Raw genomic sequence first — 14,700 nt, forward strand, 5'->3', positions numbered from 1 at the left:
TGAACGGTTCCGAAGCCCTCTTATTCTCTGAAAAGGCCATTCTGAAGTGAAAGTCGAACACAGGTCATGTGGATTACAGAAAATCCTAAATCAGTATGTTCTGATTGAAAGCACCTGTTTTCAAGCACCGATTAAAGCTAATGTTTGTAAAGAACCACTGGCTACTCCTGGCATTATCCTGCTTGAGCTCTGGCAGTAACAGATTTAGTAAAACTGCTTTCATCGGGACGAGAGGCTTATCGACGGTCAAGAGCATCTGTTGGGGAATGTCTGGAGCAACAGGTCGCTAGTTTGAACCCCACTCAAGTCACTGGAACACTCTGTCTACATTATTTATCGGATAAAGGGCAGCGAAAATAGGTTTTGCTCCTCTTTAACATGCAGTGGCCTACTCAGGGTGAACCACTTACTAGTGCCTGCCTCTGTTACCATTTACCTCTTAATTACTTTTCTTCAGCAGTGTACGAGCGCAAAGTAAATCAGTATAGACGAACACGCTCACAGCCACTTCTTCCCATGCTTAAACTCATAAATAAATATATAATATGTTAGATAACAATGTGTGATATGCTATAATACATCTGAAATCTCAGGTTGTGCTCCAGTCTAGTTCACGGATGTATTGTCCATGTCTGTTTACTATTCAGATCTCTGTCTCATCAGTTTCTTTAAGTGCAAATAATCTTAAAGACACAAGTCTTCTTCGATGAAATCATTTTATTAACGCCACTTGCTGTGTCACAAAGTCAAGTAAAGAAGGTCAATGTTATACATGGCCTGAACTATTTTACTGAGCTTTTGATGATTCCACGCGACCGTCGCACTCATGTCCTGATATTCACATTTCTGAAAGAGTGTTTGTGTAAAATGTGATACTTTGTCTAATAAATATTATTTGATAATAACATAATGCATTATATATAAATTTTCTAGATAAAATATATTTCTGGACATAATGTAAAGGTAACAGCATCTCCTTTTAAAATAAAGGTTAAATTTTTAATCGTAAGCATTAATTGCTTTGTAAGAATGTACAGACATAAAAATATTTTTAAAGACTTTCCATTCATGTGAATATTGCTTAATTTTGAAATATTTAGATAATCTCTCTCTCTAATACACAATATACACGCGCGCATATACATATATGTATGTGTGTGTATGTATATATATTAATGCATTAACATATGTGTTTAATTTTTCATACAAACAACTCAGAAACATCATTGAACAGTTAGATTACTACCAAAAGAATAAGATTATTCATTATTAAATTTATTATTTTTAATGTTATAGGTTGTCATAAACTTCCCTAGCTTTGATTTAAAAAAAAATTAAACCATTTAATAAAATCCTTTTTAAAGTCCACGTGTGATCTAGGACGCCACTTTGAATAGAGTAACTATTTCAGCAACCAACTTTAAAAAACAATCTTTTACAATGTATCATTGAAGATTAAGGAAATATTTCAAATACTGCAAAAGGAAGAAAGAAAAGTATCAAACATGTAACAGGAAGCAGATATTGTTTCCTTCGTTAACTTGAAAAGCTAAATCAAAATCATAACAAACTTTTTCAGAAGTCATTAACGAAAATTCCTATAAAAAACAGTTTAAAGCAAGGGAGTTTTTTAGTGGTAGGTAAATTAAAGCAAAAATAAAATGTCCAATTTTAATAAGACAGCAACATTATTTCTACAAATATAAAAAATATATAAATTTCCTGAGATATTTATATATAGAGATTTCCTAAGCAAAGCAATTCTTAGCAAACAATTTGAAAGTAAGCATGACTTGAAAATAAGTGGTATGAAAAAGTAGTGAATATCATAGACAGTGAAATCACTGGTTATAGAAAATAAGGTTGATATGAGTGGGTATGCACCACCCTCTCCATTAGATCACTTTGACAAACATTTCACATGTTACATGCATATAATGTTCATTTTATGGCACTTTAAAAACGCAGAAATACAAGTTCAGTTAATAAATAATTCCATTAGTTTAAGGCACGGCGTTCTTGCTTTTTTATAGAAAAGTTTTTTCTTGTACATAATGTGGTGAGGTTTCAGGTAGAATCGGGACCTGAACCTAAACCTGAATCGGGTTTTTGGGGTCAGATATTTCATAGTATCCTCATCTAGAAAACTTTCATTCTCCCGCAAAAACATGCGAGCAAGATCTCGTGTGTTAAAAATGGCCACACGGCTCACAATCTTAATTCCCCTTGAGAGAACTTGTTTGAATTGTGGAGTACTCTGTCTCCTCTTGGCTCGGAGGTGGACGACGCTTTACGCCAGCAGCGACTTTGAAGAATGGAGTCACATAGATAAGACCATCATCGTTAACCCATCTCCCGTCATCCTCTGAATGGGGGTTTGAAGCACAAGCAGATGCCTCCCGCCTCGCAGAAACATCCTGTCGTGCTGGTAGCTGCTGCATGACCAGATGGTCATAGTCATCGCTATCATCTTCATCATCCACGAAACCTGCCAAATAAATAATAGACAAGATTGATATTGGAACTTTAAAGTCTTATTGACAGAGAAATAAAAAGATATGAAAAGCATAACTAAAATTAGGTATTTTCTTTTATTGAAATAGTTGCTTGGTTTGGGAGTATCTGAAGAGATATCGAAAGAAAAGTCACAGCAAAACGATTTGTAAATAAACTTCAAGACGCTGAAACTCAGAAGAGTATTTGAAATAGAATGAATTTTGAGCAAAGGTGGATGCCAATGAATAAGGCACATCCCATGGTGGCCGAATGAGCCAGCCTGAAACCTTTCCTTCATCTTCCTTATGGCCGCCCACACCGCCTGGGAGGTGGCACGGGAGGATAATAACAACACAAACCTTGTCAAATATTTCGTACAAAAATCTTTAAATTATGTGTCAGGTATTGTTTCGTTTAAATCATCTAAATCCGTTAGATCTAAGCAGGGTTTCCACATCAGACAACATATTTACCTTTTTCTGTGTCTGGACGGGGTTTGTGTTTCTTGTTATTGTCACGTCTAGCTGGAGTTTTACCTCTGATCGTATCCAAAACAACGTACTCGGAGTCTGTGTCTGTGTCTGTGCCTCGCCAGACTCCCGAGCTTGAAGGTTTTGAACCTGAGAGAGAACACACACACCAAAAAAGCCCCAAAATAAAAATGGATAGAACTGATAGATTGAGCAGTCTTGTAAGCATTCGTGATTAATTGGACATATTTACAATCAATTCAAATTTCTAAAATAACATTAGGGATCTTGCACACATGACATTTTCTGTCAAATTTCAGATGAATGACAAAGTAACATCGAGAGAATGTCACCGTTAGTCAACACGAGAGTCGCTAAACTGGACATCTAATATTTACAACAAAAAGTTAGTCTAAGTCATACTGGGCAGTAATTGTGACAATCATTAAAGTGGACACATCGCTGTCCATACATAGTCCAGCAATTTAAAAAAAATTCTCGTTTGTGTGACGATCGTTATCATTGTCACCTTTTAGGTCGTCTTTTCTTGTTTTTTCCCTATCGTCTGCTCTCTCAGCGATGTGAGCAGGTTGAGTGTTCACTTTCTTTCTTGTCTTGTCCACTACAGCGTAGACAGGTGTCTGACAGCGCACTGGCTTTGATGTACCGACTCTGGTGTGTGTCCTCGGAGGTTGCATCGTTAGTGGAACTGAAATACAACTTCTCTTCGAGTAGTCTTAAAAATGAGACATTTGACCTGTGGTTTGCTCTATAGTGTTTTCAAAAAGAGGAACCACGTTCGTGTTATAAATACCATGTATAAGGGTTTTACTGTTTTGTTTCTGCTTTATTGCTTAATCAACAATGAAACTAGGGATTAGATCAGTTTTTGGATGCCTTTAGCAAGCATAGTGATCAAAGAACTAAATCAAAAAAATTATTTTAGCTAAAGTACTTGCTTAAAGTAGAGTCAGTTATTTGAACAATACGACCAGATTCATCTGACAGATATATTCACACACTTGCTTGCCGACGCAAGCACACACACACAGACATTACATTCTTTGAAATCAGCAAAGCAAAGTAGCAGCCCTATTGCTCATCAAAACAAAAAAGTTTTAAAACAGTGATTACCCCCGCAATCGGTCGGTGTTTTATTACACAGCATACTGCTAGATGCAACCAAGTTTGAGTACATTTGCCTCCAAGACAGGAAGGTTACCTCGGCGAGGTAGATGCTGCGCTACCCAGCATACGGACGTGTCGCAGCCCCGGAATAAATGCATCATTACCGGTTTCTGTTTAAAGAGTTTGGATGAACTCTCCTGTTCTTTTGGTCATGTTGTGTTCCCTGGCAAAGCTTGGAAAATGATGTGTTTTCTGTGCCTAATTTTGTTGGTTTTTCTTGCTGGTTGGATTAGTATGGTTTGATTTTTGTTTGAACTAAGTATTAAATGATGTTATGGTAAAATGATTTTTTGTGCAATTATTTTTAATAATAAATTAAAGGAAAAATGTGAAATTTAATACCACATGAAATCTAACACTGTATAACATCAGAGTGACAAGATATTGCTAGATATCTTGCTTTATAATCAACAATAACCAGTAGGTAGTACGCACCACTGTCCCATGGAATTTCATAGATGATTTCTGGTGTCGGGCTCGGCTGGTCAGCTGAACGATCCAAAAACAACACATGATTAGCTGTGTTACGGGTGTTTTGTTAGTTGAATACTTTTCTTCACATTTAAAAAGTTTTCTACATTTTTTTTTTCTTATGGAATCGTTTGCTTCGCTTAGTTTAAATCTTGCCGTTTTAACACATTTTCTTCCATGGTGACTGTGGGATTAAGATGATTCACTCGTTAACGAACTGTCCTAAACAAAAGACATCTATCAGAGGACAGATATGTCGACCAAAGCTTTTACTCGCTTGTAATCAAACGGAAATAAAAAAAAATCTGCTATCATTTGTGATTTTCAAGTTTCCCGATCCGATTAAGATTAAGAGTATTCTACGTTTTTTCTACGTGGCTGTGAAAATGTACGAGTGTGATTCACAAAATATGAATGCGAGTTATATTACTTTACGCACACTAAGTACAACACGAAAACATGTGTTCTTGTGTTTGTTGTGAAGTACACAAAATAAAAGTCATTAAATTAATATGAACGCTGACATCTTACTTTCTTCATCTCTTCTGCTCCTGTAAGGAAGTCGTGAAGCAGCTGCCAACCTGAAATGAGGATGGTTGATGATGATAATAATGAATGATGATGGTGGATGATGAAGAATAATGGATGGTCAATATTGGATCATCCTCCTCCTCATCATCATCATCATCATCATCATCATCATCATCGAATGAACAAAACGTGAACTTGCTATGCTTTGTATGCATTTGTACGAAAGACGCTGGAACTAGGTGAAATAAATCGAGCATTCAATCCGTGTAGACTTTGGGGAACAAGAGAATCAGTCATAAATAAGCCATAGATTAATCATTCAACATTTTCAATTAATTAATTAATGTTTTTCATATTAAGACAGGCAAGTAAATCGTTTTTCTTTTGATTTAAAGGGATAGAATTAGTAAAATCTTGGAACTTACACTGGAAATACCGAAGACGATTCTGCAACATAGGAAACATATATATATATGCTAAGTGCACTGCTGTGCTCACAATTAACAGATCATCGCTTGCTCCATTATAACCTACGCAGGTCTTATCAAACAGAATCATGTATCTACTTATCAGAAATCTTTCTTTTTGACCAAGCCAATACGGATTTAGTTACTCATTTCAAAGATGGGTCAACTAGGGGGAAATGCTCTTTGTCAAAAGAGTTTCGAAGCCTTCTGCTTTAACCTCTCGACAGTCCGGCTTTCTTGAGATAATCGTATTGATGCAATATCTAGCTACATGTATCTTTTCTTAACTCTTCAAGAAAGGCTAAAAACATACCTTTGCTAGTCTTCTTTTTCCAGATTATGACGGTGAGTACAACAACCGTTACGACGAAAACAAAAACTGCAGCAACTCCAGATAAAATGGCGATATGATGTTGTGCTGTTTCGTCCTCGTTGATATTTCCTGTAGAAAATTTGAGCAATTTTGGAAAAATTTAGGTCTGCTCTTTTGGTAACTTATGTTTTATGTGTAATTTTATGCTACTTAAAACAGTATCAGTGCAATTCTGCTTCACTCACAGAACTAATAAATTTCGAAAAAGAAGTATATTTCCTCATCGTGAGTGAAAAATATAGAAACTAATAGACAGTCCAACAGACTGATAGACAAATTTATCTACTTACAAAACAATCAGTAAAAACTGTTTATTGGATCTGAAGGGACAGGAAGCGAAAGTGAGGAGATAGAACTAATGTACTCGGCCACTTTATGAACTGATTGTAAAATACTTGCACCCATGAAAGATTAATAAAACTTCAACCTACTGTAAATGATCTCAACAGTGAAATTTTCATCTCCATGTTTGTTAATGACCTGCACCTTGAAGAAACCAGAACTTGATAGGATGTTGAAGACTGTGAGAGTACATTTCACCAAGTATGTTCTGTCTGTGTAAGATGTACAGGTAATGTTCACTGCCGAATCTTCCTTTAGTTCACAGTAGCCGCTAGAACTATTGGGCATGGCTCCTAAAAACCACACGTTGCTCTGATGGGGCACTGGGTTAGAGATTATGTCAAAGGCTATGGTCTCTGTTTGATTTCTAAACATGATTTTTCCAATGTGTCTCGTTGAAATAATCCGAGGTTTACCTGACAAAATGCAGGAAGAAAATAAAATTTTATTTTAAAAAAGTTCGATGTAGTATTGATAAGAAAACCAGGTGTCCGCAGACTGTGCGCACCAATATAAAGTTGTTTACATCCTGTGTTATATAAAAGATATTTAAACTCTTTGAACAATTAAAGACACATCTATGATTTTTTCAGAAATTATTCAATAATGAATTTAAAGAAATTTCTGTAAAGGAAAAATGTCGATAACTAAAGAAAAATTAATAAACCTTGTGCGTAGTAAAATATGATTTACTGGATTATTGACTGAAATGTAGAGAATTATTGATTGGAGATTAAGCTGTTTACATGTTTATGCACTTGCTTAGTTTTTCCATAAACACTTCTCAGAGGATTTTTGGCGACAACGAATACAGACACAAATAAGAAGTGAATGGAGAGGAAAAGAACTGGCTTAAGCGATGACTTCTTATAATTTACTAGTAGTATTGTTAACTTACATAGAACATCAAGGTTGAAAGAGGTTGTTGCTGCTGACTGAGGTGAAAATACATTGCACGCAGAGCACGTGTATGTTGCTGTGTCTTCACAGCGAGCGATGAAAGTGTAGTTTGCAGGAGACGAGGCTCTGACGAGAACGGTGTGGTTGTCGTTGTTAGAGATGGAGATGTTGGGTGTGGGTCGGCCGTCTGATTGACACCTTAGTTGTACTCGGTGATTCTCCATAACTGTTGCATTTCCATCACTATCGCTAAAAGATAGCTTTGGTGTTTTGGGGGCATCTGTAAATACGTGTTGAAAACTACCTCAAAATGCCAAAAAGTTTACTTCTGATACATTTTAAGACGCTGTCATCGTCCACAAATACAGAGACAGACAAATGCACTCTGATACATGGAGATATAGAGACCGTCATAAGGATAGACACACAGGCATACAACCATTCTAGTCACAGATCCTAAGCTTTCAGTGGCTGAGAACGGTTATCACGAGGTACAGTACTAGTAAGACAAGCAGCAGGAGTGGCAAACTTTCCACAGAAATACACAGGGTGGCCACTCACAACTTTAGTATACGCGATGGTCAGGTATTTTAAACCTACACACTATTCTCTGTAGAACACCGTGGCAAATAAGAAAATAATGTTATTTTTATAACGGGGAAACATTTTAATGATTGTAATTCATTAACCGTATTAAATACGTGAATAAAACAGCAACATCTCCCTGAGACAGCTGATTGCTCGTGAGGAGGAACAAGTTGCGTCTTTACAGATATTCGCAATATCGGCTCGTACATACCACCCGTTTTCGACAATATCTTTGAAAGTACCTTTCCTTTGTGCGTAACATCCCCAATATTCCATATCAAGTTATCCTATAATCTTCTATCTTTTTATGTTTTCATCCGCCACATTCGAGTTACTCTTTAAATAAAGAACTTTTCTTCAAATGTTGCAGATAGTTTCAAATCCTGACTCGCACCTCGTTAATGTTATTATTGCTTGTAATACTACTTGTTGATACTTGTCTATGACACGTGGAGGTTTTGGCATCCAGTGATGCTCTTATGTTCTGAACTTTAACTACATTTTAAAGCAGCAGTGTACATAATTGAAAGTTTAAAACTAAAAACAAAAAAATTGGTTCTAAACACCATTTATATTTCATTGTTTATTTTTATCACTTTTATATTTTTTTAAATGCTGCAGGACTCTTCCGTTGAAACAAGAAACCAAACGGTCCACATTAAAATCTCCCTACAGCTGTTGTTTTCTTTTCAGTTAAGACATGCTATTCAGTGTTCACGTTGATGTAAATTGTCCACGCACACTTTCTTTTTTAATTAAGCATGACCTACTCTAAAACATAAAACAAAACATTCAAACAATTCTTCACTTACATCCCACATTAGCCGTGTAGTTCTCTCCCAAAATCTCCTTGGTTCCCCACAAGACATCACATCTGAACCAGGTCTTACTGTGGTCTGACTGAGTCAGGAGCTGAGTATGGCTCAGTGCTTGTGGTGTGGAAACTTCTTTGACTAACGTCTCCTTGTTAGTCTGATTACCTCTGGTCCATCGCAGGTACCCTGCAGGATGTCCCAGACTAGTGATTCTACAGGTACATGTGATGTTAGTGTTTTCTAGTACGTAGGGCTGTGGTTCACAGGATGTGGTTGGTGACTTGGCTGGTTCTAGAAAAACAAAAATCACTTTCTTTTCAAAATGTGTATATAAAGTTAACTTTTATTAGTCCAGTTAAGTATTCACAGCAGCAGTATTACACTATAGTCATCTGAAAAGAAAAGGCATTCGAAGTAACAAAATGCCTTTCTCAAAAGTTACGGTTGCAAAACAATTGTTTACTTACAATAGTCTATAAATTGCAGATAAATAAATCACTAATCTGAACGTATAGGAGGCCGCCACACTTTGTTGCTGATTGATGGCATCGAGACAATCTGGCGCCGTAATTGCTTTCAGTTTCCTAAGTTCTATCATCTAAATCAGCGGTTCTCAACCTGTGGGGCGCGACCCCCTGGGGGGTCGCGACGTGCCTACAAGGGGGTCGCGAAGGTGGTCATTTTTTCAAAAAGTTTCTTATACTGGTATTAGTGAAATTAGTTTACATTGTGTAACCGAGTGGTGCGGGGGCTCAAACTCCAAATCTCTTCTCCCTATTCAAGTACACTGTCTCGGCAATGCAGTGACTTCTCACTTCCAAAACTCAAAACACAATCCCCCTCTCAACAATTAAGCCTCCAATCTCCCTCCTCTCACCTTTTGCCCTTTCTCTTCCCCAATCTCTCATCGCTGACTCCCCTCTCCCTCTCCAGTCACACCTCTCTTTTTTTTTTTAAACATCTAAAAGGCACGCATTCAGGAAACGTCCATCATTCACACCCTTTCATTCGCACGTGCTCAGTCCTAGTACTCTATAGGTCCCTGACAGAAGGCCATGACCAGACAATGCGCTGCGACTGGATAAAGACAGCAGTTTTAATCCAAATTTTGGATGCAAGTACACGTGTTTGTCCTGAAGAAGATAGCCATGGATAAATTTGTGCTGCGAAAAGGAACTGATTGCGGTGGTTTTTTGAAAAGAAAAAGTGAAGAAACGAGCGATGTGCAAGTTTTGGTTGCTGGAGCCGATGAAAAACCAGAAAGGCCTGCTACGAAAGTAAGAAAGTATGACAATGAATACTTGAAAACTGGTTTTACAAACATTATTGTTGATGGTAAAGAACGGCCACAGTGTGTTGTTTGCCTCGCAATATTAGCTCCAGAGAGTATGAAGCCAAACAAACTACGGCGCCATTTGGAAACTCGGCATGCGGAGTTAGCTTGCAAACCTCTCGAATTTTTTGAACGAAAATTGCAAGAATACAAAAGAGACAAAAAAACATTTGTCTCACATACATCAATTCATAAGAAAGCTTTGATGGCTTCGTATCAAGTTTCCTATCGCATTGCTCAAAACAAAAAAGCACATACGATCGGAGAGTCATTAATACTGCCTGCAGCAATGGACATTGTACGGACCATGATGGGAGAAGATGCTTCCTATCGCATTGCTCAAAACAAAAAAGCACATACGATCTTAGAGTCATTAATACTGCCTGCAGCAATGGACATTGTACGGACCATGATAGGAGAAGATGCTGCTACGCAGCTGCAAGCCATTCCTTTGTCAAATGACACAGTTCGCCGAAGAATAACTGAGATATCTGAAGACGTGTCTGACCAGTTGATCAGTCGTATAAAAAGCCAAAATTTTGCTTTGCAGTTAGATGAAGCTACTGACACTGCAGGTGACTCACATTTGATTGCTTACATTCGTTACGTGTGGGAAAATAATCTTCTGGAAGACTTTTTATTTTGCAAGAAAATTGAACGCAGAGCAACAGCCCAAGATTTTTTTGGGATTGTCGATGACTTCCTTAAGGACGAAGGCATTTCCTGGAGTTCCTGCGTCGGCTTGTGCACAGATGGCGCCCCTGCAATGGCTGGAAAGAAACAAGGGTTGCAATCTCTTATTAAAAAGGTTGCTCCAGACGTAGTTTGGACTCACTGCATGATCCACCGTGAAGTTCTAGCTTCCAAAGATTTGAGTGTTGAGTTGAACACAGTGCTAACAGATGTCATAAAAATGGTGAACTTTGTAAAGAACAGTTCTGCCAGGTCTCGCCTGTTTGCTCTGATATGTCAGGACATGGGAGCCGACTATGACACCTTGCTCTATTACTGCGAATCAAGGTGGTTGTCGCGTGGAAAAGCTCTCGCAAGAGTCTTTGAATTGCGGGAAGAATTGTGGGTGTTTCTGAAGGAGAACTCTTTCAACAAGGCTAACCTGCTTAAGAACGACCGATGGCTGCTGCTAATGGCATATTTATCGGACATTTTTGAGAAGCTGAACGTTGTGAATACTTCTATGCAAGGGAAGGACACCACCATATTACAAACAACTGACAAGATGAATGCTTTCGTCCGAAACATTTCGTTGTGGACGCAGAAGATACTCCAAGAAAATATTTTTGATATGTTTCCGTGCTTGTGTAAGTGCAAGGCTGACGTTAACTTGAATCTTGATCAGGTGAAGAATGTAATTATTGCCCATCTAAACGGACTGCAAGAAAGGTTTCAGCATTACTTCGCTGAAATTGATGTGACTAAATACGATTGGATTCGTAATCCATTTCTGGCTGATCCTAGCACAAGCGGGTTGTCCACGCAAGAAGAAGAGCAGCTCATCGACCTTTCGAGTGACCAATCCCTGAAAATGGTCTTCCAAACAACACCAGTGACAACATTCTGGATTAGCATCAACGGTGAATATCCTCTCCTTTCTGAGAAAGCAATGAAAGTTCTGCTGCCATTTTCAACTTCATATATGTGTGAGCAAGGATTTTCAGCATTGGCAGCACTGAAGTCGAAATACAGAAATCGTGTGGACGCAGAGGCTGAGCTGCGAATAGCAGTGGGTACGAACAGCGCACACAGGTTCGCTTCTCTATGCAACAGCAAGCAGGCTCAACCTTCTCATTAATCAAAGTGAGTGTCCAATAAAATAATATTTATTAGCTTTAGTAAAATTTCATTAACAGTTATACTTCTTGCAGATACGAACTTTGTTCTTCAGTTGTTGAATTGCATTGATTTCCTCGACGCGGCGTTCGAGGTTAGCTAACGCTCCCCCCCCCCCCCGCTCTTCCACCGACCTAGCTGGCTAAGGGGGTCGCGGACGTACCGGTGTTCGTCAGGGGGGTCGCCACATGTAAAAGGTTGAGAACCGCTGATCTAAATGATTTCATGCTTTGTAAATGCTTGGATCCGGATATCTTGCCGTAAAATCATTGAGAGACGCAGAAAGAAAGAAAGAGAATGAAAAGATTAATTAAAAGCTATGGAGAAATCCATTATAATTGTCATATTTCCCAGCTATGCCGTTGCCCTCTCCGGAGAGGTGAGAGATTTAAAAGATAATGTCATCGTAAAATTAAAGGGATTTTAAATAGAAGAAAGTTTCCTAACATTTCTGTGTGCATTAAAGTGTGTGTGTGTTTGCGTGTATCTATATGTACACGAGAGCGAGAGTGAGCAGGTACGAGAATCCCCAAATGAAAACAGATGTTGACCGAAGATAACGTACGCTTTAAAAAAAAAAAAAACAACAACAACTAGAAAATAGAAAACAATTATATAGTTACCAGCTGTGAACAGCATGTCACTGGTTCCAAAATGACGTCCGCCTGGTGAGACAGACACAAAAAATTCATAGGTTCCTTCCTCTGGTGGGAGGGTTGTGCTGAACACACAGGAGCCTGAGACCTTCACTTCACTCTTAGTGAACTTCTCGCTGGTTGGGGATGTCACCATTGAGACACTTTCCAAGGTTTCATTCTTTAACTGAAAGAAAACATCACAACTGCGAAATGACTACATCTAGTGCAAATTAGCTACCGTTGCTAAATGAGTGAATCTGTTTTGGATCGAAAATATAATTTACCTTATCTTTCAAGAGGATCAGCTGACATGTATAGTTTTTCCGCGAAGAATATACAGACTTGATGAAACAGGACACACTGACTGACCACAAGGAATTTACTGCTGTGCACGACACGTCTTGTGGTGGATCTGTTGAGTGAAAAGTAACGAAGATTCACCAAGATTACGAATAATGTTCAAACGAAAGGTGGAAGGAAAGACAGAAAAGATACATAAAATTATGCAATAAAGTGGAGAAATAAAAGTGCTGATTTCAAAGACATATTTTCATGTAATGGAAAGTAATTTCGTTATATGATTCTAGATTACCATAAATGCGTGAAAATCCGGAAATAAACATTGTTCCCCAGTTCCAGTCTGGTATCAGGATGGGAAGCATTACTATAAACTTAAGCTAATTATAATTAATTTATAATATATTACTAATCAAAATAACTTGATATTACTAATTATAATTACCAGCTCTCCAGGAAAGAGCGCTTAGCAATGTCAGTGTGTTACGAAATTCTTATGTGATTAAGCGAAGCTTCATCTGAAATAGGCCTTCGTTCCTGTTGCTGAAAAACCTCCCCACTATTTATCCGACAAAAAAATTGGATACCTAATTATTTAGGAAGCGTTTGTGGGAGGAGAGGGCTGAGCTCTGTCGTCCACATGTCGTGCGATATACACGAAAAGCAACTTAACAGTTTTACTGTCCTTTAGGCCACTAGGCTATGCAAAACTTTACTTTTTATATATTATATTGCACTGTATATATTCACCCAATTAAGCATTTGAAATAAATTTGAGAATCATCGAATGCCATGACAGTAATATATATATATGATAATGTGTTAAATGCTGCTGTTCTTTACGCAAATTATGAATGGAGAAAACAAAGACTACTTACAGACATAGTTGAGACCACAGCTGGCTGACTGGTTGTCTTCACCTGTAAGACTACACTCCAGACTGCCGTTCAGAAGCTTGATATTATCGTATACCCTTGCGTTGTTCACAGGCTTGATGGTCATACTTGATCTGTGAGCATCAATAATCCTCCCAACGAAAAGTTCGTTAAATGTTTCCAACTGTTCGAGTTCCTTGTCATATTGTGCTAAAATGATTTGTTCGCGTGTATGTAGTTTCCATTGAGCTGCCTTCTCACTTGTGCAAATGAAGTGAGTTTCTTGGTCAGACAGTATTTCCTGAACTCCGTCAGCACCACACGGCGAGAGACTGATACCTGTAAAATATACAAAATTGACATTGATATAATCTATTTTGAGATACATAAAATGTAGATATGAAGGCACAATTAGGGTTTTTCTCCGGGTACACGAACCTCTGTATGTGTGTGTCACAGAATAAGTAAGAGAGAAGACTGAAGGCTTCACAGTCTTTTGTTTCTCATACAGATTAGATATTTATGTTAGATATTCGAATACTTGGTTACAACAGTTGAGAATACTAGTTGCGGAAAGTAACAGTGTTAGTGAGACAACTCCACCAACACGTATATGGAAGGTCTGTTATGTCTGAGCATGCTTGAATACTACCAAGTTATATTAAAACAAGTTTTAAGCCAGTGCATTATAGTTAAATTATAGTCATATGCAATGTACGTTTCTTAGGTCTCGTTTTCAAAGATGCTATTAATGCCTGCTTACTGCTGTACATACAGCCTGATTTTAACAGCTGCACAATATTTCTCATAAACCGAGTTTGGTTCAAAAAAAAAAAAATTAAAGATCTTGACACTCATTAGTGAAGTTTTAATTTTTTGTCTTCACCTCTGACGAGTGGCGGACAAAGAAGAAGCAGGAGAACGCCCGTTTTCCATAAGGTCCTCGCGAATATGCATTTCCACATTTTTATAAATTTGTTGCATGGGTCTACCTTCTCATCACTGTGTTATGTTACACTACAATTCAGAACAGAGAGAAAAGGACACAGAAGAGACACAAATTATCAC

The 14,700-nt window shown here is 37.9% G+C and overlaps 2 protein-coding genes across 2 annotated transcripts; both read right to left on the reverse strand.

Moving 5' to 3' along the window:
* Positions 1 to 1,329: 1,329 nt before the first annotated feature.
* On the reverse strand, positions 1,330 to 5,248 carry LOC112568330. Its single transcript, XM_025245588.1, has 5 exons — positions 5,157 to 5,248; positions 4,590 to 4,643; positions 3,496 to 3,675; positions 2,970 to 3,116; positions 1,330 to 2,488 (listed from the first exon to the last, which is right to left on the reverse strand). The coding sequence occupies exons 3-5, from the start codon at positions 3,662 to 3,664 to the stop codon at positions 2,217 to 2,219; spliced, it is 588 nt and encodes a 195-aa protein (XP_025101373.1). The 5' UTR covers positions 3,665 to 3,675; positions 4,590 to 4,643; positions 5,157 to 5,248; the 3' UTR covers positions 1,330 to 2,216.
* Positions 5,249 to 8,585: 3,337 nt separating this feature from the next.
* On the reverse strand, positions 8,586 to 14,688 carry LOC112568714. The gene is made up of 5 exons (XM_025246165.1): positions 14,519 to 14,688; positions 13,636 to 13,971; positions 12,745 to 12,872; positions 12,446 to 12,644; positions 8,586 to 8,932 (listed from the first exon to the last, which is right to left on the reverse strand). The coding sequence occupies exons 1-5, from the start codon at positions 14,595 to 14,597 to the stop codon at positions 8,631 to 8,633; spliced, it is 1,044 nt and encodes a 347-aa protein (XP_025101950.1). The 5' UTR covers positions 14,598 to 14,688; the 3' UTR covers positions 8,586 to 8,630.
* Positions 14,689 to 14,700: the final 12 nt, after the last annotated feature.

This window comes from Pomacea canaliculata, linkage group LG7, assembly GCF_003073045.1.
Source record: "Pomacea canaliculata isolate SZHN2017 linkage group LG7, ASM307304v1, whole genome shotgun sequence".
NCBI lineage: Eukaryota > Metazoa > Mollusca > Gastropoda > Architaenioglossa > Ampullariidae > Pomacea > Pomacea canaliculata.